This window comes from Haliaeetus leucocephalus, unplaced genomic scaffold (genome assembly GCF_000737465.1).
Source record: "Haliaeetus leucocephalus isolate CR32 unplaced genomic scaffold, Haliaeetus_leucocephalus-4.0 Scaffold214, whole genome shotgun sequence".
Lineage (NCBI taxonomy): Eukaryota > Metazoa > Chordata > Aves > Accipitriformes > Accipitridae > Haliaeetus > Haliaeetus leucocephalus.
Window position 1 is genome coordinate 367,475 of NW_010972650.1, and position 27,147 is coordinate 394,621.

General features: G+C 40.8%; 2 protein-coding genes across 3 annotated transcripts in view; both read right to left on the reverse strand.

Moving 5' to 3' along the window:
• CERS5 (ceramide synthase 5) overlaps positions 1 to 408 on the reverse strand; it is an 18,913-nt gene extending 18,505 nt beyond the window's left edge. For both annotated transcript variants that reach the window (XM_010566513.1, XM_010566512.1), the window contains exon 1: positions 207 to 408. In XM_010566513.1, the coding sequence (XP_010564815.1) occupies positions 207 to 406 (200 nt within the window). In that variant the 5' untranslated portion in view covers positions 407 to 408. The remainder of the gene's footprint in view (positions 1 to 206) is intronic.
• A 2,963-nt stretch (positions 409 to 3,371) lies between these two features.
• LIMA1 (LIM domain and actin binding 1) lies at positions 3,372 to 26,430 on the reverse strand. Its single transcript, XM_010566514.1, has 10 exons — positions 26,312 to 26,430; positions 23,582 to 23,627; positions 21,081 to 21,539; positions 15,634 to 15,742; positions 14,050 to 14,210; positions 11,526 to 11,633; positions 9,155 to 9,212; positions 8,309 to 8,424; positions 5,203 to 5,336; positions 3,372 to 4,784 (listed from the first exon to the last, which is right to left on the reverse strand). The coding sequence occupies exons 1-10, from the start codon at positions 26,428 to 26,430 to the stop codon at positions 3,782 to 3,784; spliced, it is 2,313 nt and encodes a 770-aa protein (XP_010564816.1). The 3' UTR covers positions 3,372 to 3,781.
• Positions 26,431 to 27,147: the final 717 nt, after the last annotated feature.

The window sequence follows — 27,147 nt, forward strand, 5'->3', positions numbered from 1 at the left end:
CCCGCGCGCGCCCCCCCCCCCGTTGCCCCCCCCCCCCCCCCCGGGGCGCTTCACGGCCCGTTGCTAAGAGACACCGGCGGCCTCGCCGCGCGCTCGCCCCCGAGGCGGGAACGGGAGGCGTCGCGGTCGCCTCAGCCGCCTGAGGGGGCCCCCTCGGCCGCCCCCGTGAGGGGAAGCCCCGCGGCAGGGGCGGTCCTCACGCTCACCTCTCGAAGAGCAGCCGCACGGCGAAGATGCCGAGCGCCAGCGGGAAGGCGGAGAGGACGTGGCCCGCCCGCGGGTACTGCAACCCACTGCCCGGCGGGCCCGGCTCCCCGGCCAGGTCCGCCCACGTCACGTTGTGCGGTAGCCAAAAGCGCTCATTCCAGAACCAGGCCCGCAGCGCCGCCGCCGCGGCCGCCGCCATCTTCCGCCTCCTCCCTCCCTCCCTCCCTCCGCCTCCCTCCCGGCGGCCGCAGCTGAGGCGGCCACCGCAGCCGACTAAGCGGGGCGGCACCGCGAACCAGCACCTCCCTCCCTTCCTTCCCGGCGCCCAGGGGCGCATGCGCAGAACCGGGCGAGGGGTGGTGGTGGTGTTCGGCCGGCCACGCCCCCCCCCGCCGCGGACCGTTAGCTGGGAGCAGGCGCAGTGGCGGGCTCGCCTCTCAGGCACGGCGGCGCGCGCGCGCTCCCGCCCGCCGTCGCCTCAGCGCTCCCTCAGGGGGACGCGGCGCGAAGGCGGCTCGTTACGGGTTTCCGAACCCTCGGGGGTTTTTCTACCAACAGAGACGAGTTGTTCTGACTGGGAAAAAAAAAAAAAAAGTCCTCAAGACAGTCTTTAATAGGGCCTAAAGCACGCGCTTCTGAGGAGAGTCCGGTCTCTGTCCCCGGGAAGGCCCCGGCTGAGGGAGGCGCCGAGCCCAGCCTGAACGCTGCGGAGGCGGTTGCTACTCAACTCCGGTAGATAAACCACCTCCCCCTCATCCCCGAGGGGCAGAATTCCTCGGACGGGCTCACAGCGCGTTTGACTCACCTCTGAAAGGAAGGGCCCCAGAGCTGCAAGCAGGATAGGGCAACTTCTCATGTGAAGAGTTTATGGTAAGATACCAGGATTAGTTTTACTAGTATTAATAGCCATGTGGTTTAACATTTAAGCACAACACAGGGAGCGAGGGGTACACTGGTTGGCAAAGTATAAGATACTCCTTATAGCTTTTAAAACATTCAGAAAAAATCAGTGGTTTAGCGTGACAGTCTTCGGATGAGGGTAACCAAGTAACAAAGCCTGGCCTTTGTGTAAGCTTTTCAATGAGGTTCTCAAAAATCTCCATAAAGGTGGTCAGCATGAACTTCCTTGTACATTGTAGCAAATGATCCATCTTATATATAATAGCTCTTTTGGCATCTGTCCAGTGGAGAGCAAATTAAATGGCCCATTAAGCACTCAAATAGTATGATAACTAATAGATTCAAGAACAGGCTAGTTCATGATCTGATCACTTTTTTTTCATCAACGACTTTATTTAAAAGTACCACTTGTACTAATTTCTCCTTGTTCAGCCAGTCTGAACACTAAGGGTCCTTGTCTCTCAGAGACTCACGGATGCCTCAGATTTAACTAGAACTAATGATGCATACCATTAAAGTCTCTGGTAACTGCAGCCAGTATTGCTTTAGTATCATGTAACCAGGAATGCACTGTAAAATACAATTGCGTTTCCCAAGAAACAAGTAGTAGGCATATTCAATAAATCCAAGTCCACAACAAATATTCTTCCCTTCCTTTTCAAATACACTTAGCACAATTTCCAGTAAGAAAGATCTCCAATTGCTTAGTATTTTGAGGAAATCTGATACCAAATGGATTTTGTTAGGAAGAGAGAAAGGTTACAGAAAGCAGCATGTGCTTGCACATCAGCTTTCAGAGTTTTGCAATACCTCTATCTATACAAATCAAGTCTTACTTCTCCCTTAAAAAGAAAGAAAAATTAGCAGTAGGTTGTACATCTCATGATGTGCAACTGCTAATACCTTCCAGGTAGATAGCAGGCTTCTTTTCCCTTCTCTCCCTCCTTCCCCTATATATATGTCATACACACGTGCGTTTTCTTATGCTGCTGCAGGATGCTTACCGTATTTCTTCTAGGTCTTAGTCCCTGTCTCTCCCAACCAAACCCACCTCAGGCTTAAGGGAAGATAACTGCAATACAAAGCGGCTTATAGGAAGGGGGGAAAAAACCCCCTCTCAGTTGTCCTCAGCTACCATGCCTGAGAACAACCTGAAGCCAGAAATGGAAGCATAAAATACCTGCACATCCTTTTTTCTTTTGCCCATCCTGTTCTAATACCCCTTCCACAACGCTCTTGCATACCAGAGAACAATCTGCCCACTTGACTGTCAACCAGAAAAAAAGTGGATACACAGTGTCACCTAGTGGCACCAGAAAAATCACTGGCTGGTCTCCAGCTTCCAGTAAGAACACCGGTATTTCACCCATCTTCTCCCATGGTGTTTTTAAAATACCACCTCTTTGTGAAATGAGTATGAATCCAGTCTTCAGACTAAATTTTAATGTAAATGACCGAACTTTATTGAAGGTTTTGTAGTTAGCAGGACTGTTAAGAAAGCAGAATATTTTACACCTCAAGTATAGTTAAGAGCTAATTCTCATGAGAATACAGTACAAATAAAAGCTAATATAAAAAAGGGCATCCTCCTTCCCCCGTTCAAGATTTCATTGTTTGTAAAATAAATGAAGTCAAGTTTAAAAATGTACGAAGCTTCAATGCTAGCAATCAGAAATTTTCACTGTTCAGATGGTTTTATTCCAGAGATTTTTGCAATGCAGCATAATTTCACAGCCATAATGAGAAGATTTATGGCAGCTTGATACAAGTAGGTTTTCAAAGTTGTCAAAAGGCCTTAAAAATATCATCTGCAGTTTAAAATGAATTATAATGAACTCCAAGTTAAAAAAAAAAAAAAAAAGCAACCAACCAAAAAAAACCAAACCAAAAACCCCACTTCAAATGCATATGGAAATGCAAAAGTAATGCCCTGCAGGCTACTGCAAAAGTGTTCACTTGTCCTCAAAGAGATCTGTCAGCACAGCTTCTGGAGAAGCACTAGAATACATATGTTCCGGCAATGGGCACACCATTCCAGTTGCGCAGAGAAAAATAAAAGAGAGTAGGGAGTCTTCAATTGATCCTAGGCAGTTCTGAGAAAGAAAATCACATTGCACTCAATTTAAGATGCTTTAGTAGTTGGATACTAAGCACATAAATGTTTTTACTATTAAAAAAAATCCCAGTTGTGCCCTTTACATGTATTAAAGTGCATTAAGTTACCATTTTTAAAGAAGGCCAGAAAGTCCCTTTGAAATTGGTCCCTAAGCACTGCAGTAGCATTTGTAGTGGTAAAAGTAGTGTATTACAGAAAGCCTGTTTCACGCCACCATTGTGAGTACAGTGAAATTCCGTAAATTGTTAGTGAAATACCTATTGAAGCTCTAAAAGGATAAGACAGTAGGAGTACAGAACAGCTCTGTTCTTGTGCTGTGGACAGAGATTACCTGTTGAAGCTAACCCACAGCCAGATACTTGTTTCCATGCACCTAAATACACTCTTTGCAGGCTTCCAGAGTATTTTTCTAGTTGAGATAATTTGTACATAGGATTCCCTTAATGTCGATGTGCAGTATAGCATCGCTTTCATGGAGGACAGCTGTTTGTTAAAGCTAAAAACACCGATTTAAAAAGGCCCAGCACCTTGCAGCAAGTTTTCTAGTAAAAGGCCAATTTATTCTTCATCATCTTCTTCATAGTAACGATTCCTTTTGATCTGTTCTTCCACAGATAGATCTTCCATATCTTCACCCTCCCAGAAACCAACATCTTGGGATTTGCGATTCTGGTTAGGAGATGATTCCTTAGCAGTCACAACATTGGCTAAGCTGGAATGTTTAGGAGAATTTGGTTCAAGAAATTCTTCATTTGCGATTTCCTGCTCTTCCATAGTGTGTTCTTCCTCATCTGTCTCTGCATTCACCTGGCCATTTTCTACAAAGTTATGCTCCACTGTTTTGCTACCAGACAATTCCCATTCTTCCGCTACATTTTTCTCTTCAGCACTCTTGATGTTCCTATTCTCAACCTTCTTTTCCTTTTGCTTTTTGTCTACCACAACCTCTCTCTCCAGTTCCTCACTTCTTTTCAACACCTCTCTCTCTGCCTTAGAAGGAGAAGAAGAATTCTCTGTTTTATGGCCTTTAACAGATATTGTTCTAAACGAGGCTGCGACTGTAAAGGGACGACTTCTTTCTTTCAGTGAGGAAGATCTTCTTAACTTTTTGAGATCCAGATCTACATCCTCCAGCACATCTGGCTTGGAAATTTCTTCTTCCGGGGGCCATTTGGGTTTGAATACTTTGATGCCCTCATCTAAGGCACTTCCTTGAATACTTTGGTCAGATGGAGGCGGCCAGGCAATCCTGAGCTTTTTTGTTTCTGCTGGTCTCTCTTCTCTTTCAGGCAAAGCGGAAGCTTTTGCTTCCATACTTGCTGCCAGAACTCCTACTTTTGCAATTGGGGCATCCTCTACTCCTGGGCTTTGTGGACTTTCTGTTGCATTTACACCATGGACAGTTTTCTCCAGGGATTCTTCACATTCAGATTTGCCTGCCCATAATTCCTTATGCTGTTTGTGTCCAAAGCCTTCATCATAATTGCCTTTAGATTTGAAGAGCTGATTGAAGTGAGGCTTGCAGTAAATATTCCCATGCAGAGATGCATATGTCCCAAGACTGTTCGGGAAGATATGAAGTCAAATGTTAGCATTCTGTGTCTCAGCCACTGAGACGGATGTATATTTTAGTTATGTTACTGAAGAGATTCAATTTCAGCCTTCCAACATGTTTGGAAAAGACAAGCTTACAGCTTTCATGAGTTCGTACGTCCCTCTTTGCAAACGTCAGGAGCTCTTTACAAAGTTGGACATATATTTTTCCCCACATAAAATTACATTAAGAGTTTAAAAACAGACTGCATTAAGTGCAAAAGCCACTGGCAGAACTAGGACTGTATTACCACTTCTACACTCCTTTCCAATTCACTGGATTATGGTTGCCTTCAGCTCAGCTAAGCTTGAACAGCACCTTACTCAGCTGCTGAAGAGGAAAGCTACACTTCCTAGAGAGCAGCCAAATGGAGCAGTGTGTTTACCTGAGTTTACTGTTGCAATAGGAACAGCGGAAACAGCTGATGTGAAACACCTGCTGGTTGGCAAAGAGCCTTTCCATTGGGTACACAGTCTTCTGACACCCAACACAGGTTTCCTTCATTGGCAACTGAAATTTCTACGGGAAGAAGAGAAAGCTTGTTAACTGGAAAATTAATCAACTGCTAGGGGACTTGGCTTGGGTTCATGCATGGCTTCCAGATTTCTCAGAAAATTGCAGAAATTCACTTTCTGCAACTCAATGCTCATTATGGTACAGCGGGTTCTGGTGGGCAATGAGTGAGGAAGAGGCTATGGCAGGCCCACAGGATTGCTGTGGCTTGACGGTGAGCCAAGATTTTGCCCTAGTGAATTCCACAGCTGAAGCATCACAAGTTGAGCAATGGTTGAGAAAGAACAATCAAAATACTAGAACTCAGTTATAACTTTTGACTGAGCCAGTTCCCCAAAAGCTGTTTAATCTATTTCTGCAACCTCAATTTTTCTTGATAGGAAAATGATGAAGAAACATTCAGGTAGATTAAAGTCAGTATGAGACTTAACAAAATAAAAAAATAGTGCAGAAAAAGAACTGAAATAATCACAAAATAAAAGGTACAAGGTGGGAGGGGAAAGGAGTGGAACAGGCTGCTCAACAGTTTGAAATGATCCACTTTTGCTAAATGCTCTCCTCAAAGAGGAGGAAATAGTCTCAGCACAGATGCAGGCAGCAGGAAACACTTCTGACTTCATTTGTAAGCAATTCCAGTTCTATCGCAAAGAAACTATACTCAGGTTTCAGGACACGCAGCCCTCAAACTTGCTCAAGACAAAGTGAGCAGGGCTTTGAGGTTAAACAGCTAAAATTGTTTATGTGCTCACTAAGATAATTTCCTGAGAGTTTAGTGCAAGGGTAAACTTAAACACTAAGGAGTCAAGTGTCACTGTTGTGCTGTACAGCAACGGTTTCAGATTTTGTTTTCTGACAGCATCAAGGAAGCAAGTACATTGTCCATGAAAAAAGGTCACTTGATGCCATTCACTTCTTGGAATCTATTAAGGTTGGCCAATAGGGAGGACACTTTAAAGGAAAAATTAAATAACTTACAGTTGAGAAATTGGCAGTCTCAGGCTGCATGTTGATTACAACTACTTTAGCAGCAGGGTAAAAGAATGCCCAGGCTCCTTACCATGGGTCTGCATAGACACATTGATATTGTAGCTTCTCTTTGACAAAGAATACCTGCTACAAACTTGCTAAAAAGCTTTAAGGAAAAATATGATAGCTAAAGAAAAAACAGGAAGGCCACAGGAAGACATAATTACAGCAATTTATTTATAACAGACTAGAAACAATGGTTAGGCAATGAAAGTTACAGTTATGTGAGGGACAGATTGCTGAAGACAGAGCCAGCTGAAGTCAGTTTGTCACAACCATAAAGTTTGCTGCCAATTTAATTCCAGTTTAATAGGTATTTAATTTTTTTTTTTAAGGCATTGCTTGAAGTTATAGTAGATTAAAGTTCCAGTTATGATGGCAGCTTGACCAACACAAGTTCAGAGTTCCTTTTGAAAAAAAAGTACAATTTCTAGGTGCTGCTGAAACTGCGTATGAATTCTGAATTTTGAGTCACTAATCAAAATCTCAAAAAAATGAGAGTTTACTGATGCAGACAAAAATGTAATTATCCATGCTTACCACAGGGAGCAAGGCAGCAGCAATTTGCTTGCCCATCAGAAAGTAATTCTCCCTGAAAGCTTAGTTTCGCAAGATGACATGACGGTGCTGGCATATGCTTCTGCAATGCACATCCCCACCTGAGAAGAGGAACTTACTTGTATAACAATGAGCCCTATGTCTGATGGAGAGGCGTTTTGGGGTGTGAAGAGAAAGAAATTCCTTTCCAGACATACTACAAATAGGAGCTACAGGAGGAAGGTGAGGCCCGATAAATAGAAAAAAAACTTGAGAGAAAGCTGAGAGTTGAGCTCACATTAGGAGGGAAGCAGAAGGCAGGAGTAGAGGTTAGGAACCAAGAACAGGAGACAGAAGCTGGAAGAGACAAATAGGAACCTTACATGAATAAACGGCATCTGGGTTTCTATCTTGGCAGTGCAGAATCTAAAGCAGTAACAAGGCAGAGGACTAAAATGGTTCTAATAATACAAAGAGATACCAGAGGACCAAGACACACAGGTTGTGTGTATCTTGTATGCTGTGACAGACTGAGATTACAACAATGTTATAGGCAGCTCTAGTTTCGCATACTGGCATTTATACTCCAGAACACTAGGAAGCCACATCTTACTGGTCTTCATGAGGTCAGTGCCATTCCTCTGAAAGATGGGGAAAACAACAAAAGCACAGTTGTTTCCTCAGGAGTGAGCCAGGAAGTCTGTGGCAGCCCAGGGAATAGGCATCCTAACTCCAGACAGCACACGTGACAAGAAAGTACCGTGTGATCAAAATGTTCAGCACTGCTGTTTGTGTGTCTAATAAGATTAGCAAATACATTCCTACCCAAGAAGTTCTCCATCTGCTTTATGCTTTATAGCTCCTGCTAAAGAAAATGTAACATTAAAGACTTGTTACTCAGAATGCCAAACTCAATCTTTGTGGAGTCAGTCACCACAGTGCCCTTACTATAAAGTTGCTACCAACTGCAGTTACCTTGGGAACAGCTGAGAGAGGAGGGTGGAAAGCCAAGCCTACTAAAGGTTCTCAAGATCAGTATCAGGACCTCAGTGCCAATCTCTAGGAGCACTGACTTTACAAGAGGCATAGACAAGCCCTGATAGGATCCCCTGCTCAAGCCCTTTTTCCCATGCTGAAGAGAAACAGACTGCCTCCGTTGCAGGGGCACGCTGTTTTAACAGCAGCAGGGCAACTCCCAGCAAGCAACTCAAACTTAGTCTTTGAAGAAAAACTGACAGTTTTGAGATGCTTTTCCATTCTGTCATGAAACACAGTCCGATGAAGACACATCAGATACTGATACAGTTACTGACAGATCCTTTGTGACCACATCAGTTGTATTAAGGCTTTTCAGTATTAGATAGAGAAACTGGTTTTAACCATTGCCAATGTTTGAGACCAAATAGCTGCTTTACCTTCACTGCTTTTGGCAGAGATGCATCTGTCTGGCCAGCTGGTTTAGAACCAAAGTTTTGCTGCTTTGCGCTGACAGGTTTCTGAACTTCTGTCTCACTCTCTGAGTTTTGTCCAACTAAGGGAGCAGAGGAGGAAGAAAAGGCAATTACAATGACTTTAAAACCATGGAAAGCTTATGCTCATAAGACCCAACAGCAATCCTACCAGCTAAGGGCCAACATATTTTTTCTTGAACATCTGCTATTAAACCTTTAGATCTAGATATTTAAACATGATCATTCTACTCTTCTGATTTACCAGGAAAGTTAAGTTGATATGTAAAGGAAACTATACAGGGATCCAACATCTAACTTGCAGGAACTGTTCTTCATTTCTGCAAAGTGCTCACGTGTGGGCTTGAATGTAGGTGTAAAGCTAAGGCAATGTGAGAATGTGGTTACATACTTTACTGAATAGGAACTCGTCTATCTCTGGACAACACCAAAGACACTGGGTAATTTTCCTGCATTAATAAGTACTTCAGCCTACTGACTGATGTAGTAGTTGCCACAGCTATTACTTTAAGCGCAAATGGTGAGGAAGCTACACTTAAATGTCTTCAATCAGAGCAAACGAGTTACAGATGTCTTAGAATTACAATTGCAAATGAACTTGTAAACCTCAAAGAAATTCTTATAAATTTTGAGTTAGGCATAGGTCAGATTTTTAGTACAAGACAGGTTTTTATTGGGTCAAGTTCATCATTTGACAGGACTGATCTTAAGCACCCTACACACAACTGGGCAGAGTTAGTGCTCTTCCTCAGCCATGTGCTTTACTCTTGTTGAGGCAGAACAAGTGCTTACCAGTGCCATCCTCTAGAAGACCAGAGTGGAAAGACAAACTGTTCTCACCTACAGAAACCTGCAAGAGAATATTAGACAATGAGCCCCTTTGACCTTCTGAAGTCTGAATAATCATGGCCTGAGTAACACAACAGCCAGTTTGACACTGTAAGCACTTAAATAGGAGGAGACTGGCCACACTGAGGTGCATGTGAAGCTACTTTTTGTTTTGTAAGGCACAAGGCAGGGTCCAGCTGACTGCCAAGGATGTTAGTCCTTGCTACAAGGTAGATATCCTCATCATTCTACAGGTCTTGCAATATTCAGATCATCTGTCATAGTATTCACACACAAAAACATCGTATTTTTGTTTTCCCAAACACCTGCAGCTTGTACACCTTTATCTATTTGTCTTCAGAAATCCTTGTGGATTTTGTTGATGTACGTCTGAAGTTTTCTTACTTAGAAATCCCTTGACACCAAGCACTACACATTTACTGGAAATCTCATGGCTCCCTCCAACATTTGACAAATCTATGACATTTAAACATTCAGCAGAGACAGTACTTTAGGGGAAAAAAAAAAAAAGAAAAAGAGAAAAAGAAGAGCGGAATTTTAAAAAAAGCTTTTGTAGAACTAGAAGTTGGCTGTTCCCAGGTTGGGACAAACATGCCTGCACCTTTCCTGTTCATCCTCCTTCAGAAACAGACTCATATAAAAAACTTCTTAGAAGAGTTGGATATAAACCAGTTTCAGACACTAAACAAGTTACAGATGAAGCTCTTGATGCATATTTCTTCATTAAACTTGGCACTATTACTATTAAATCAAATACTTTTAAGTAGCTACACTGAGAAACTAAAGTACTGTAACAAGATTAAATGCAAATCATCACTAATTCACTTTAATGATTGAAAGGTCCATTGCAAGCAACTGAAGTTTGCAAATTAATGAGGTAATGAGGAAGCAAGTTACAAAAATTAACATACTCTGGTCTACTGAAAAAAATAACTGTAACTCTAGTATACTGGGAAGTGCATCAGCATGTTCTGTGGCTGTTAAAGTCTCACACATGTCTGACTACTAAATCTTTCATGGATTCAGTGTGAAAAATGACAGAGAAGGTTAGCAAGTTTCTTTTGTTTCCTTTTTGCCAGAGGACTCCCATTTCTGACATTCACTACTAGTAGTTTTAATTAGGCTTATTTCCAAAGTTCATCATGTCATTTCAAAAGGACAATCCTGGCTCCCAAACAATGTTTTATTCAGGTTCTTTATTGCACCTGGACACCTCAATAAGTAACTTCACAACTACAGTTGAATACAAGAAATTTTATTCAAATCTTCCATTCAACAACAGGGATGTATTCTGATTTAACAGGTGTTCTTTTAATTAACTCACCTTTTAGCAAAAAGCAGCCGCGATCAGTTGAACATGAAGCTGCTCAGCTGTCAGTGAGGAACAGCTGAAAGCAACAATTTGGCCCCTTGCCCAAGGAAGGCTGGAAAGCTCTAAAAGCCCTCCTGGCATTAGGCTGCCACGTGTTCAGAATGGCTGGAATACACAGTACCCCAATTATTATTCAGTTACTTTTATCCCGTCTGCTGTCGCCAGTTTAGTATACAAATGCTTGAGTGTGCTTTATTATCTCTAATTCACAGAGTAATTTAGTCTCTATTTACAGCTGAAGCTCAAAACCAGGAACAAACCCAAACCAGCATTCTCGGTTACCTTAATCAAAATTTAGCCACTAAATGCAGAAGAAACAGTGACAAACTCCTTTTACTTGTGTCACACAAAGCTCCTCATGGGTTTTTTTTTCTGGTGTGGTTTCTTTTTTATTTTATTTAAAAAAACAAACAAAAACCCACAAACAAAACAAATACCTATCTGTGAATCATCTTTTTACAGTTAGGCAACATGACACAAAAAAAGTTTAGGTTCATCATAGTCATCAGAAATTAATGGCAGAGTGAAAAAAAAAAAAACAGAACAAAACTCTCACAGAACCGTCAAGAGTTTTCAGCCCTAGTCAGCTACTGAAGTCATCAGAAAATATGTAAGTATGATACTGAAGGATTCTGCCACACTACAGGCATGTCATTACTGAGAAGACAGGGGAAGTCTCCAAGAAAACTTGAAATTTGTCTCTAGATATTCTCTAGAACTGCTTAAAAGTCTTCCACAGAGACTTGCTAGCTTACAATTCAGATACAGTCTAAAAAAATCATTAAAAAAAAAAATCAGGAATTCTGCAGCATGTAAATAATCTGTATCAGCTGCTCATATTCAATTTCTAGACAGCATGTGGAACAAGTATATCAGGGGCGCTTCTACAACTAGTTCCACTTAAAGTGAAGTCCTTGATCTTCACCAGCATGAACATCTTACCTTCTCCCCATCCTGATAGGAAATGGAGTCCTCAAGACTTGGTGGCATATTCTCCTTCTGCTCAGATTTGTAATTCTTGAGTTCACTTTCACTGGCTTGAATCTCATTCTATAGAATAAAGCACTTGAAAGTTGACAGGTTCTTTTCCCCTAGGAAAGCAGTTGCTTTCTATTTTTCTTAAAATCTTTTTTAAACTGTTTTCCTAGTATATACAGTGATAATTAAAGGAAGGGGCATGAATATCTATACAAACTTGGTAAATGATACATTCTAATAAAGAAAAAGATGGGGCTGTAGAATTTTACTATACTCTATGGAGGTAATGCCAACATTTTTCTAAACAACCCCTTTTCTCTACTTCCAGGTTCCTGTTTAAAATCAACTCTCATTTCCCTTGCTCAATCCACATCTTCCTTTTCCAGAAACGTTAACTTTTCATCTGAAATTGCAAGTATTTTAAGACAAGCACTATCTAAAGCACTGTGTAACTGAAAAACACAGTTCAACATAAAAGCAAATCCTACCCTTGCTTCAATACTAGTCAAAAACCTAATTCTGTTATCTACCAAGATTTTTGTTCTTGACAAACTGACTTAAGATTTTCACCGAAGAATCTTTCGGACTTAAAAAATGATAAAATCCAGTGAGACCTCGTGTTTCTTTCATTGCCACAGGATACAAGATAATTGGAGAAAGACTCGTGCCTTTCACAAGGCATCTTCTCTGTAATGTGAAAGAGAAACAGCCAAATGCCAGCACCAGCATCTTACCGGATTTTGTAAACAAGTCTGCACAAAACCAACCACGTCTAATAGGTACGTAATTGAATGTTAGAATTTTATTGTACACATCTCTAAATATGCTGTCCATCACCTCTCCCTCCCCTTCCTGTATCGCTTGCAATGCATAGAAATGATTGCTTCTCACCCTTACTCTAACCAACTGTAAAAGTGTCTATCAGTTTTAATCCCAGCCTAATTACACCACAATGCCCTCAAAATAGTTGTTCCCGAGAGATTCTAGCTTTCCTTTGTAGCACAGATGTGACACATTTTAAGAGACAGGAAGTACAAATACCACACTACCATATCAAAAGAGCCCTAGTTGCTTTGTCAGCAGGGAAGGAGAATATCCAAGAATTATGGCTGCTACTGGAACACAGAAGTACTGCAAACATTGGCCTCAGAAACCGTTGTTTGCTTCATCTTATGTGCTGCCCTTGTCGATGTGCCAGGCCAAAATCAAAAGAGATTCTGCTAAATGTGACATCCTGAGAGCATCAGGGTGGACTAACATTCAAACTGATAGCTTTGGGGATTTACAAACAAGAGTCACAAGAGACATCTATGGTAAATCTCTTGCCATTAGGACATAATTTAGTGCATCAGCTACTGCTCTGAGCCACAAACTGGAAAAGGCAATCTAGCAAACTGAATCCAGGCAAGAAACAGGATGCCGAAATCAGCAATTAGCAGCTAATCAGATTTGTTGCACTGGCTGCAATTACTTTCCATTCATGCAGTGAAGTTTACTCGACTTTCCTCCCAAGGGTTGGAGAATTAGACGCACACATCATATGAAATTCAGAAATCATTTCAGGAGGGTAGAGACTTTTGTCTCTCTACAAAGATACCCAGGAAGCATGCACTCTTCCACAAAGCTTAGAACCATCACTTTTGGCTTTTATTTCCAGTGCAAGTTTTCTAACTTAAAAAGGCCTAGCCTCTTAAAATTTATTACTCTGGTTAATAAAAGTCATACTTAAGCAATAAAAGTTCCCATCATTGAGCAAAAGTATCAGACAGTTCCACCAAATGTACTTAAGCACTTTTTAACAAAAGCTTAGATTCTTGCAGTCTCTTCAGCTGCAATACTTTGCCATGATTCATTAATTGCTCATTTCCTCATCAAATATCTGCAAAATTGGCACAGGTTCATTCACTGCAAGAGTCTAACTGGATTCACATAGTGGGAGAGAAGTCTTGAAGGGAGGTCAAAAGCAGAAGGGAGGAAAACTGATTGGAGACCCCAAAGCTGCAGGCCAAGAGATCCAGGTTCTATGCACTGTATGACATTGAAAGTCACTCCATCTTACTGTGCATCAGTTTCCCCTAGCTTATAGCTAATGTACAGTACAGAACTGAGTTTCATTTAAAAAAAAAAAAAAACAAACAAAAACCCACCAACACCCCCCCCCCCCAAAAACCCAACAACAAGCATGCAGAGAGCTACAGACATGCAGAAAGAAAAAGAATGTCAGCTATGTTTCAGAAGGACCTCAGTTAGGGTGCCAGCAATTAATTCCTTGGAAAACTTTCAAGATTATTCGAGGAAAATGCAAATACTTATTTCTTCCTGCAGTATGTAGAGGCAACTCTTTATTAGAAATTACTCCTATGGGCACAAAGTTATTTTCAAAAGAAGATGGCATTATCTTCAAAAAACCTGGTTTCTCTAAGATCTTCTTTCCAGTCTCAGGTTGGGACAAAAATTCACTTCTACACACACCAAAGAACAGACTTACCATGGTAATGAGGCCTGTGGAACTGCCCTGCTTGGACACAGCTGCCTGATACTTCGCCAGCCTATCCTTTATTGACGTTTCTGTTAAGCGAGGCATTTCCAGGCTTTTCTTGGTCTCTGCCTTATCTGGGCTGAATGCTGGACTAGTATCTACAAGATGCCCTGCAAAAAAAAAAGTACATGAATAAAGGGTGACTTTCAGGCACACCAGTAGACCTATCTACAGAAAGATTTACAAATCCCATCCCTTCACCACTCCCAAGACCACAGAAATTCCAGATCTGAAGAGCACAGAAATGCTTCAGTCAAAGGTTTATGCTCCAAGTCTCGTAATTGATCCAGATAGTTTCAGAAGTACGTATTCACCAGATGCAGCATCCAGCCAGTGGTCTTGGAAGTAATGAGAGCAAACAGTTTTAACATTGAAGATTGTTTTGCTGTTACTGTCAAATGAAAGCAGCTGCTACAGTGGCTAAACGGAAATATACATCATTCCTGTAGTGGAATAGTTGTCAAAGTCTTTTGGGGAAAATATGGGAAGCAAGGAAAGAAGTCTCACCTGCCACTTCCACCTTCTCCATAAAAGTAATTTATTGCATGACATGTTACACATGAGATCTCAAGAACAAACATGTTATGAAATAATTCAGCTTAGTCTTGCAGGATCATTTGAAGCATCTCTTTTTACCTCAAGAGGAAAGAAACATTTGGGAACTTAAGTCTTTACGTAGGTGCAGATCTCCTGACTCTCAGAACTATGCCCCATTACTTGCCTTTCATCTTTCATTTTTGCTTTCAGATGTTAGCCAAACAGGCTTAAAAAGCCAGCTCATGTGACTGCTCTACTACCTAACTTTCTTGTAGGTCTTCAGTAATAGCTTAATTGTTCAATAAAGAATGATAAAAAAACCTGACCTTTCATTAGCTAGTCGCCTTGAATGACTAAAAAGTTGTATGAATCATTAAGGCCCCTCTTGGGGACAATACACAGATGTAAGTAGTTCTTGCCATTCTCTCCAGTATTGTTCAAATAAGGACATAATGTGCACCCTAAGTAGTGAGATACAATATTAGCCATAGGCTGAAAACACAGAAGATTGTAAATGCTTTACTAGAAAAGAGTCTCCAAACATGAAAAATACATAATTTTGCTCAAGTCATAAGGCTAGCTGTAGTTACCCATGTCTGGACAAGGTAGGAGGGATGAGAATTAAAGCAAGAAGGAAGAAGGCATATTGTCTTGTCTGTCTGTTCGCTACTTTCTAAATTAGTTTGACTACTGAAAGTAGTTCTAGCATTGTCCTAGGATTAAGACACAGGGAAAAAAATGGGTTCCATTCCTTAAATTGCTAGTTATCTCCTGTGCCTTGGCTCCCATGCTTAAGAGTATAATGGTTTAAAATTCATAGCAAGACTTAATTCATTAAATGCGATGTTCGCATGGACTTTACAGATGGAAGATGGCTGCACTTCGTTCCATTTCTGAAAGGCAAAAGTTATTTCCATTGTATTGTATAAAGTAGTTTTATTTTATAAACTAAAAAAACCAAACCAAAACAAAACACAAACCATGAGGTTTACTGACCTGATGTACTATGGCTCTTCTCTCCTTGGCCAACATCAAAGTCCTCTGAAGAGAGGCTGTTTTCAGAAATCCTTCTACCGACTGCTGTCTTCCTCTGGTCTCTAGGGACCTGTTAGAGACAAGACCCACCTATCAGCTGCCTAGACAAACAAAGATTGTTGCGTATAATCCTTTAAGATGCACAGGTGTCACTAGCAAATCTGCTTTACTGGAATAAACAAGTCTAGCAGGTGACATCTTATTTAACCAATATAAAGTTTGATCACAGAATACCTGACCCTCTGTCACCTGGAAAACACTTTCTTGAAGAGGTCAGTAGATGCCCTTTGACTACTTATCTTTGTTGAAAAGTCAGAGAACCAGAAAGATCAGATTTTTAGCCATTTACCACCAAATACAAAACTTCGGTCTAGATTTTTGCATTTCAAACAATTTCTTTTGAAGCTAATGTTTAAGGTCATTTTATGAAGATTTAAAATCAGAAAAAGGATGAAAGGAGAAAGCTATCAAAAATTTGCATTGATTTTCAGCAACAGAAAGAAGAATGAATACTATTGTAGTAGAAGTTATCTAAAGTTACTTGTTTTGATTTGGACAGCTCATGCATTTGGTACCAAATAATTCCCTAATTAGGTCTGATAAGGCTGAAGCTTAAGCAGGAGAGTGCTAGAGATAAATATTCTCAGATATCCAGGATAATCACTATCTGCAAGGCTGCAGTGCTGGACAGGGTGTTTTGTAGCACTACCACACAGATGCTCTGACTGCCTCAATCAGATTTGATACTCATTTGTTGAGAACAACTCCCCAAAATCTAATGCTCAGTAAAAGAAATTGTGAAAAGAAATTTCAGCAGCTTTGATAAATGCTCATGGAAGTGCAGTTTAATTTGACTTCATCAAGATAGGATGTTTTCACAGCTGAAAGTCAACCTATGAAATACTAGAAGGCGATAGACCTTTGTTCCCTCCCTAGGAAGAGTTAAATCACAGAGCCAGTTGGAAATTAAGATTGAGGCTAATGCAGGGAAAAAGGCAGGTTTGGCAACATGCTTCGACCACACATCCCCCCCCCCCCACCTTCCAACAAGTTTCTTATTTGCTGGTCACCAAACTGAAGGAAATTCCAAAGTTTTATTTTAACAGAACTGCACTGTAAGATAATCACTGTGAAAAATCAGGCTGCTTTGGCATACAAAACAGCAACTTTACCAGGAAAGGAAAATGCAGCTGGAAAACCTCTTTTTCCATTAGCATGGGAAATATCTTCTATTTCTGTGGTTTAAGACTTTGGTAACTTTTCTTACTGGAAAAAAGCTTAGCTATGACAAGTCTTTTCCTTCTATTGAGTGTGTTGATAGGTTCAGTTTGGGAGTGTCTGCACACTTGTAAGGACTTGCAGATTCCTCATTCTGTGCAAACTATCCTTAGATGATTCTTATTCAGCCTGCCTGCGTCCGCTTTAATGTCACCTGGAGCCCACAAGTCTGAAGGTCTTACAATTCAGAAATTTGTCTCTCAAAGGGTCTAACTTTTGACTAACTTTTAGTATGCAAAGAAGTTCATTACAGAGAGAATACACTTGAAGCCAAGATCCTCTGAGGAGACAGAAGAGAAAACATGTTTATTAGCCCACTTGAAACCCCTGACTATTTTATCACTGTCCTGGCTTTGGGTTGTTTTGGGGGGTTTGGGTTTTGGGGGGGGGGAGTTAAATAATATGGCACCACATACATTTTCTTGTACACAGCAGGAGTGACAAAGCTACACATGAAAAAACAAGTTTGCAGTATAGACACATGGGAAGTTTGCCTGGCAGCAGAGTGCATAAGGAAGTTTTCACTAGTAGGGAACAAAGGTCTTGATTCAAGTAATTTAGATCCAGCATCTGGGATTCCAACCTCGCTGAAAGAAACCATCAGCACTTTTGAGGAGAAAAAGACAGTCAGAAATCAAGATTGCCTCTTCTCATTCTCCTTTGTTTCAGAATCTCAATTCCATTTATTTTAACTGTAGTCTTTCTCCAGTAACATCATGCTGAACTGCCCTCATGCTGAGAAGACAAAGAATTCTCAATTATCAGTTAATTTGATTATTAAACAAATTAAACCTCGAGTTGGCCAAGGGGCAGTGTGTTGTCAAACAATTATGACAAGCGTTCAGTCAGCGCTCACCAACAGGAATTCTGGATCAGGCTCCAGCACCTCATCTAGACGCATGCACAAAATCAAAGTTTTCTTCCAGACAACCAAAAATCTCCATATTTTTACCAGCAGCAAAGGATTCAATATTCATCAGAAACAGACTTTTCTGCTTGACTCCGTAGGACCTTCATGAAGGTTGGCAAGTTCTGACTTAAGAGCAAAGAGCTTTCCCCCATTGTACCACCTTGCTGTGGAATCCACTGCAGCAGGAAAAGTTCAATTATCAGAGGCAGCCACCTCGTGACCAACTAAACAGACTGAGTTAAGTACTCCGTCAACTGAATCACCTCCACAGTCCTGCCAGCTCCTCTCCTCCTTCCTCTTTGCCACCTCAGATATCTACAGGTATTACAATTTCAGCTGGAATTTCAAAATTTCAGTTCTTCACAACTTTTCTGTAGATAAGTTGTATAACAGAATTAGCCTAGGTCTTGACCGTAAAAATCCAAAACACCAAAATACAAAACCTTTAGCTAGAGTTCAGAGATATTTCTGCACACGTCTTAGTACTAAAACCTACAAATATAAAATCAATGTTGTGTAGATTTTATATCAACAGTTTTATATTGTGGGGAAAAAAGCAGAGTAATAGGGGAAAAAAAGTTTAATGAAGGGAAGATGAGGGACTTTGCCCATTACAATCAATAGACTGACCAACCACAAGTAAGTAATTAGGATGATTACAGCTCATGGAAGGTTAACAGCTTTTGCAAGAATGAATCCCTGACTCCCAACCTTATGCATATACCACTCGGTTCCCTTTACAGTCCTGGCTGGGCCACAATTCCCATGCCACAGCTTCTGCTACTTGCAAAATGAGATAAAATATTCCTCATGTCTGGAAAGCCTCATGTCTGGTTCTAAGACAAAAGAGGTGAGTGCAGAGGTACCACATACAGAGTTAACAGCATTTTGCCTGGGGCACAAAGAGTTGTCAGGCAAAAGACCAAATAAAAGTTACACCTATTTCATTATATACTGTGTCAAAAGTGACCCTGCACATGAGGTTAGCTACACAAGACAGTAAGTTTTTGCCTTAAAGAAAAAACACAAGCCAACTTGGAGACAACTTAAGAACTGCGTATCTGCTTACTCTTTCTTTTCTCCTGATCTTCCTTGTGTATGCTTTCGCTATCACTTACAGGAAGAATTCTTTGGAATTGATAAGAGACCAATGCTCAGTCTTTGCTTAATGCTGAACCAGTCTAGACCAACATGCCTACCTCTAACGTGCTTAGAGCATTTTTTTCCACAAAGATGCAATAAAAAAGATCTATCTTGTATCTAAATTGCAGAAGGCAGAATGGGTAAATGAATAAACTAGGAGGTTTTGCTTATAACCCTGGAAATGAGAATAGGTTTGTTTAGAGTGGGTGATTGAGTCAGGAAATCCAGGCTTTAATCTGGATTCTTGCCACTGACTTGCCCAGCAACCAGGCAAGTCATTTTATCTTTACTGTCATGAAGTTACAGCCATGTTGCTGAATTTACAGTTGGACTCGATGATCTTAAGGGTCTTTTCCAATCTGAATGATTCTATGAAGCCTTGCTTGCACTTAAACCAGGGGTTTATCAATGGTCAGAGTTCAGGAAAAGCATAAATGGAAGGGGCAATCACAGAGCTTGCAGTTAGCCAAACTTATACCACTGCTGTAGTTACTTCCTACCTTAAGTGAAAAAGATCTGTGTCCCCATAGCGCCTAACTATCTTCATTGTACGTGACTGCATGACATCATCCTCCAGTCCTCAGATAAATTCCCAGAATCAGAAATCTTACAATAGTGCTTTCTAACTACAAAGACACCCTCTCCCCCCCATACACTTAAACTTTAGAGCATTTTGTGCCTTTTCCCTTCTAAAATATAAAGTAACCAGATGAACTTGGAATAGGAAAATAATCTGAACTTAACCTGAATAGTTTCATACCTACTGTTTGGTATTTACTGTGTTCAGTCGGTTTTCAACAATATTTGAATTACTAAGCTTGGCAGAAATACCAGTTCCAGATTCAGTCAGCTCCGAAACAATTTATTCCCCAGGCTAAGATAAAGTTACTTGAAGCCCATCTGCAAAACGGTACTTTCCTGTGGAATCCTGACTGATTAATCCTACAGCAAGAGTTCAGAGAAGTGCTATCAGGAGATCACCCTCCACAGCCCACTCTTTCAATGGACATGATAGTATGGGCAGCTCTTACATAATGACAAAGACTACAAAAATCTAAGTTGTGAAATTACTATATACAGACCCCAAACTGATTTTAACACAGAGGAGCTCCTCTAAAGCCCTTAATTGTTATATATTTAAACAACTTTTGTACAGAATTTGTTTGTTTTACTCAATACTGCAAGAAAACCACCAGCAGTAAAACAAAGCCAGAAGTATAGGAAACTATGAGAAAACTGGAAAATGCACCAGCATCAAGGCCTCAGGACTATGTTGCAAGTCACTAGCATATGCAACTCATTTTCTAGTTAAGCAATTCTCCCCCGGGACACACAGTCTGCAGTCCACATGCAGGATCAGATTTCATGAGCAGTTGTAGGAAAAATGCAAGCCCTGTGCATTTGCAAGTCAAAACTAGTGAAGGCAGGAGCTTGTCTGGCTATCTCTGCTTATTTTTTTCCCCCGTGAGGATTCGTTTTCGATAAGAAACATTTGTTAAGATACAAAGATGAGAGAACACCAAGGAAAAGATGGGAGTATTTCACAGTACATCTCTCTCTCTCTCTGCATATGTGTGACTCACATACTGATACGTATATAAAAAACCCCTCTTAACTCTGGCAGTACTTCCATCTCAATTGCAATTGCCTGAGATTGTTCAGCTCACTTCAGTTACTTTTTCTTTTCTATATAAACATACACACATATATATTTTTACACAATTCATGTTTGCATAACTCAATCTAATGACAAAATATAAACAATCCCAACTCGCTTTTAAAAAAAGTCTTAATAAATTCCATACTTATTTTTCTCTTAAGTTGTACCCCCTTCACAAGCAAATTCATTTTACATTCCCGAGCAATCACAAATAGCCACAACTCCAAGCACTCTGCACATACTTGTATAGCTCACATAAGTTATTAACACCAGCTACGTTATGTTTCAACTACAACAATGAATACAATTATTTGCAGAGTCAATAGTTCAGAGCCACTCCCTCCTGGGACTTTTCCTGATGCCCAAGAGGCAGCAGAGTTTTAGTTTCTCTTAAGATTTGAAGGGACAGATCCTTACCTTGGTCTGAGTCGCTTCACCCTTTTCAAACATCATCTTGAGTTTGTTCAGTGGAACGCTGTATTTCTCGATCTTGCCCGAAGAGTCCGTGTTTTCACCGGCTTCAGGCTTTTCCGCTTCTCTGGACTCTCTCAGACAGTTTTCCATTTTACCACTCTCTGGTGAGTGGCTTTTGAACTTTCTGCTGTCACCACCAGGACACTGCAGCTGGCCAGGGGTGCCCGGAGGGGCCTGGGCGTCAGACGTAGCACCAGCCCCCGGGGTTTGCTCCGCGTCTGGGGAAGAAGCAGGGCTGCTCCCGACTCCAAGCCCGGGGCTTGCGACCTTGTGCCTAACCTCAGCACAGCTGCTTCGTAGCGTTTCCTTCCGAGACTCCGTTCCCAGCACTGGATTCTCCCACTTCTTCTTTAACACACTCAGATTCCCCCTTTTAAAATGGGGGGGAAGATTTTCTGTGATCTACAAAGAACAAGAAGTTAATTCCAGTTATATGCCTGATGAAGCATTAAAGCACTTCCTTTCTATGCGAAAGGAAGTTAAAGGCTCAGTACTGCTCTCAGCTCCCTGCTTTTTCAGACAGCTGTGAATAGTTACAACTGTGCCACATGGAGAAAGCATCCAGGATAGGAAAGGGAGGAGGGGGGAGAAGAGAAAAGTCAGGAGCTAAAGCAGGAAGTGAGCAAACAGGATGGCCTTATAAGGAAAAAGGGAGTCAAGCTCTAATGAGTTAAATGACACACAGAAGGCTTGAATCCACACATGAAGGAAAGGGGACCAAAATCCACACAACAAGGGTCTCTAGTCCTAGAACAAGCAAACAATAGCAAAAGCAGCCATATGAGGGATGGGTGATGTGCCAAATGTTGCAATGTCTTCCAGCTGGTTCAGGAGACAACAATTAGTAGGCCTTCCAAAAAGCTACAGATTAGCTTTCAGAAACCACTACTTTTTTGGAGTTATGTATTTCTACTATCAGTTAACGGTAGCCTTTTAGTTACAAGAGATCTGTCTTCAGTATTTTATACCATGCAGCATAAGGCTCAAGCTAAGCACTGACAACAAATGTCTTTTTGCTCGCATTTATAAATACCAGATCATTTGCTGGAATTTTTCTTCTCTTTCACTCAACACTTTGAAAGCTTTTGGCAGGATGCATGCACACAAGTCACAGGCACTGCCTTACCACTGTGAGTTAGATGGTAATACATGGAGCAGTAGTACTCCTCACATTCAAGTGCTTCTCAGACTAGTTTTGCTTACAAGTAGTTACCTCTCCCCAGAGTAACAGACCAGTCCATGTTTAATTCATTCAAATCAAATACCTGCCACCACTGCATTTTTGCTCTCTCTCCCTTATGGAGACCACTACGTTTCAAACTCATTGCAAGTGGAACAGGTCTGCAAGGCTTACAGGAATTAAACAGGATTAGCAGCTATATTAGGATTTAAGTCTCTTGCCCTATTACTCTTCTGGTCACATTTTGAACACTGAATCCACCTAGACTTCAAAAAATATGAGCTTGCTTGCTGACTCTGTTTAAAAGAAAGTATTAAAGTTATAAGGCAAATACTGTAATGTAACAGAAGTACTCAAAACTGCGCAGCAGGTTTCCACAGGAACACCTCTGGATGTGATGCCTGTGGAGTCCCGGCATACTTCATAACACAAGTCATTCTTGCTTGGGACTTGCCTGTTCCCTGATACAAGCAATAAGAAAATTTAAGACTGGAAAGTAATTTTTAGAATGTTTATTTTATCACACCTATGTCCCAAACAGAAAAAGAATGACTCCCCAAGCATTAAAGAAGTCAAGGCAGTATGGTCTAACAAAGACTTATCTATATATCCTGAAAACACTGCCCGTCTTTTTAAATAAAAATTAAACTGAGGATCTGCTTATACAAAGACCTACAATCTTAGTGCCTGGTATTTCAACCAAGGTCCCCTGACCCCAGACCAGTAAGTGCAATGTAGTTTACAGGAGAGAATGTGAGGCTGTAACAGAGCCAAAAAGGATGGCTCTCCCTCCTCCAGGGGCATTTTGAACCCTGTAAGCCACTTCAGAGAAGATCCCCCTTAATGGATTCTACAGCTATCAAAGACATACACATTACATTTCAGAGACACTGGCAGCTTCTTTTAAGAAGACTTTTAAATTTAGTCAAGAATGGAAGACGTACCACACAACTGCCTACAGCTAAGAACAAAGAGGTGGATATTCATGTGTTGTGGTTAACTCGTTTTGCCTTTCGCTTAGGAGCGAATTGGTGATTCAATATATAGCTTTGGGCAAGGAATTTAATTTTCTTTCCTTTCATTCTCACTGGGAAAGGGTAGGAGGAATGAGTCAAAAGCAAACACTATGCCTAAACCAAGTTCTCTGTAGGACACATGGCAGGAACTTTGATACTCCAAAAATCAACTGTCACAGAAACATTACATGTAGGTGATCTGTTCTGATTGCAGGCTGTTGCTTATTGCCTAGGAAACAAATACTTACACTTCTTTTTTTCTCAGCAGTGGCTTCTTCAGCTGCTTTCTGATACCTTTGAGATAGAGGAAAGAGAAAAAAAAAAAAACACAAACAGTTTTTAACCAGAATACTGAATGCTCTTGAAGACAACTGAGATTTTTTTTTCCCCCACCAAGCATTGTGTGCACTTCCCAAGGATTCTGTGCACTTCCCAGACCTATGAAATAAAAACAAAGTCTGGAAAAATAGTAGCAAATAGTACGAGAACAATGCAAAGCGATGGACACATTTTAAGTAATTCAGTTTATAATAACAACATACATTAATATTTTTCATTACCTAAGCACTCTGATTCTCAAATATAGACAGTTTACCTTGGAATAGCTGTATTGTTTCCGCCACCCAGCTGTCTGCTGTGCCCCCTTGCAGGAATAACTCAGCTATTTATACAGCAGCTGCTGAACCGTAACAAATTACAGCTTGGCATACGCAGAAAATCTACATAAGTGCCAGTTTATTTTACTATGCTGGGTGGTAAACTGCACCAATTCAGCAGTTGCTTCATGAGCAGCTGAACCACCCCAGCAGTGGAAACAGTAATCACAGCCCTCTGAAGATAAGCCACCCTGGATCATGAATCAAAGTCCTTTAAGAAGCTATAGAAAACTCCCAGCAATCTGCACACCACTCCACTGGGCATAAGCACATCCACAGCTAGGAGCACACAGACCACGCTGATTAGTATACTGTGCAAGGTGATTGCACTTTTCTCTTGACATGCACAAATTAGTCAGCTGTGACAAATTTTGCAATTTGTAAGTAGAGCTCTGCTTTTCAAAGAGAAGAAATGTCACCCAACGCCTGCTTGGGCAAATGTTTCTATCTTTCTTATTTGTGGAATTCTACTTTTGATACAACTGCGAATATGTTATAGGCAGTAAATGAGAAACTACTATTATAATAGTCATCAGCTTCAGACTTTAAATAATTGCTCGTATCAAACCAATAACTAATGTATATCATCAGCTCAGTTCCTTCTAAGAAAAATTCTTACATGCAGATACCTGCTTTATTACTCATTTTTTCGTTATAACAATTGATTTTTTTCCCTGCTGTGAATAGTGTGCTACTATGTAGATTTCTCCTCATTACTCTAGAGCGTAGACAAATGTCTAGAGAGTAGACAAATGGCACCCTTACTTATTTCTACTCTACAGACTGAAAGCTGCTAAAGGAGTGTAGCTGGTCCTCTTTAATGCAAACATATTAACCTATGTCTCTGTACTATAAAGGTTCCAAAATTTGGACAAGACATGCTGAGGAAGTAAGTTTATGGAGGAAGAGAGATCAATATTGGAAGAAGCAACAAAGAGAGACAGGGGGATGAAAGTCAAGTACCACACTGGAAAACAAACAAGGATTGAAGAGTCCCAGAGACCACTCACTCTGTAAGTTAGCCCGCCACAGTGCACTGTTGAAGTCTCTGCTGTTGCAATTTGCATGTCTCTGACCTGACAAAACTGATAATCTAAATACTATATGGAATGAAAAAAATGTTTTCACATACAAATAGTTAGGTAACAGCAATTTGGAAAAATTATGCTCCTCACTCTGAGTGTCAGTGTTGGCAAAGCCAGTAAGTAGGACTCTGTTTTTCCAAGGAACTGACACTGCTTATGCAGAGGGACCCTACTTGATTAAGGAATAGCAGTTTGGATTACTTCCAGTAAGCCCTTTTCAAAGGATTATCAACATTTAGCAAGACAACCAAGTTCTGTAATCAAGCTTCAATGAGTGAATAAATTACCTTAACAAGAGTGGTCAAAGCAAGCAGCTTCTCCCTAGGACAGAGTACTTAAACAGTAACTTAAAGAGCTATGTTTGTGTAAAGTCCAGAATGCAATTATCCTTTCCCTATAGACTCCATAAAGTCTCTCCCACACTCAAGATTTAAATATTCCAAAACCTTGCTACGCTATTAATGCAATAACCTAGGAGGCTTGGTTGCCCAAATCCCATTGAAAATCCAAGCTGTAGTCTACATAATTCCTTAAGGAAATAAAAGCTTTTCCGCAAAACATGTAGAGGCTACCATCACTTAGCTTTCTCAGTGTATAAAATATTACTTTATGGATTTGACTGTTACCCATCATCCATCTCTCAGAGAAAAGTGAAGGGTAATATCCCTTTTCTACACAAGTTTTGTAAGACAGGGGACATCTATGAAGAACATAGCTACTGTGAAATTCTCTGATGGAACTCTGACTAGAGGGTTACATCTATCACCACCTGTTGATAGCACTACCATTTCTAACTGGTCTCCAATTAACTGATAATGCATTACTGCTACTTTTTCTATAGTACCAGGCAGGAAATGCCATGTGAGCAGAGAAACCTATGTAGTTCATGCTTAGGCAGCTAAAGACCGTTTCTGATGAAGTAAAACCCTAATGGCAATAACCGCCTACACTCCAATACTCTGCCCTCAAAAACAAATTGCAATTTGTAGTTTGACAGAAAACATTCTACTTTATTCTCTGACAGTAGAAAAAAGATATTATAATTCTGATTGCTGAAACAATATGTCAGCAACTTGAAAAAACTTTTCCCCAGCACATATTAAACCAGAAACTTAAATGCCTACAGATCTATATTATTTTTAAGAAGCAAGCAATGGTCAGTGAAGCAGTCATTGTTCAAGGTACCAGCTGTCAACCTACACACGCAGCCTGCATTCAGCAGCCTCACAGTACTTACTTGGAGAACCTCTCCACAAGAGCGGATGACTTATTCTTGTTGACTAGAGAAAGCTCTTTTGCAGTGATTTTCAAAGACTGTGAATTCCATTGTCTTCTATTAAACGGGGAAGGCTCCATCTTATCACCACAAATACCTGCTCAGGAAGAAAGTACAGTGTCAGCAATATGAATTATGTGAGCAGAAAAGTAGTTTCACAAAGTGATTTGATACTAAGTCACCATTCAGGCGTTCCCAGTGTAGTAGTGCCACTAAGGCCTGATCATTCAGGACCTTGTCCATCAACTGACTCCAAAAAAAAAAAGGCATCAGATTAAAATTATAATTTCCTCCACAGATGCCATTGAGATGGTGCCCTTGATAAAAACACTAGCCACAATGAAAGGGGTGAAAGATAAGCCATAAGCCAGGAGTAAGAAGCAAGCTGTGATTGAAGAGGATGCTAATGTGAAACTCTCTATTTCCCATACACACACACGGGCTCCAGGAAGCCCTAAGATGCCCTCTCTTGTTCTGGTTTCTAAACCAAATGTGCTGGCATTTATGTAAGAAGCTTGAGTTATGAAACCTAAGAGGATGTAATTCCTATGCAAACATTTTTCATTCACTCGTGGTGTTCATTCTTAACGCAGCAGCCGTTTCCCCTGTGAACTGAAACAAGTCTCCTGTTCATGGAGACAGCTGTAAACCTCGTGTTGCAATAGCTATCAGTTACTTAAAGGAATAGTTTTAACGGCCCTGTCCTGCTGTAAACGGGAAGAGATTTTGTACAGCTTTTCACCACAGAAGCCAACAAGACTATCAGATTTTTTTTACATACTTAGTTTTCTTTTCTG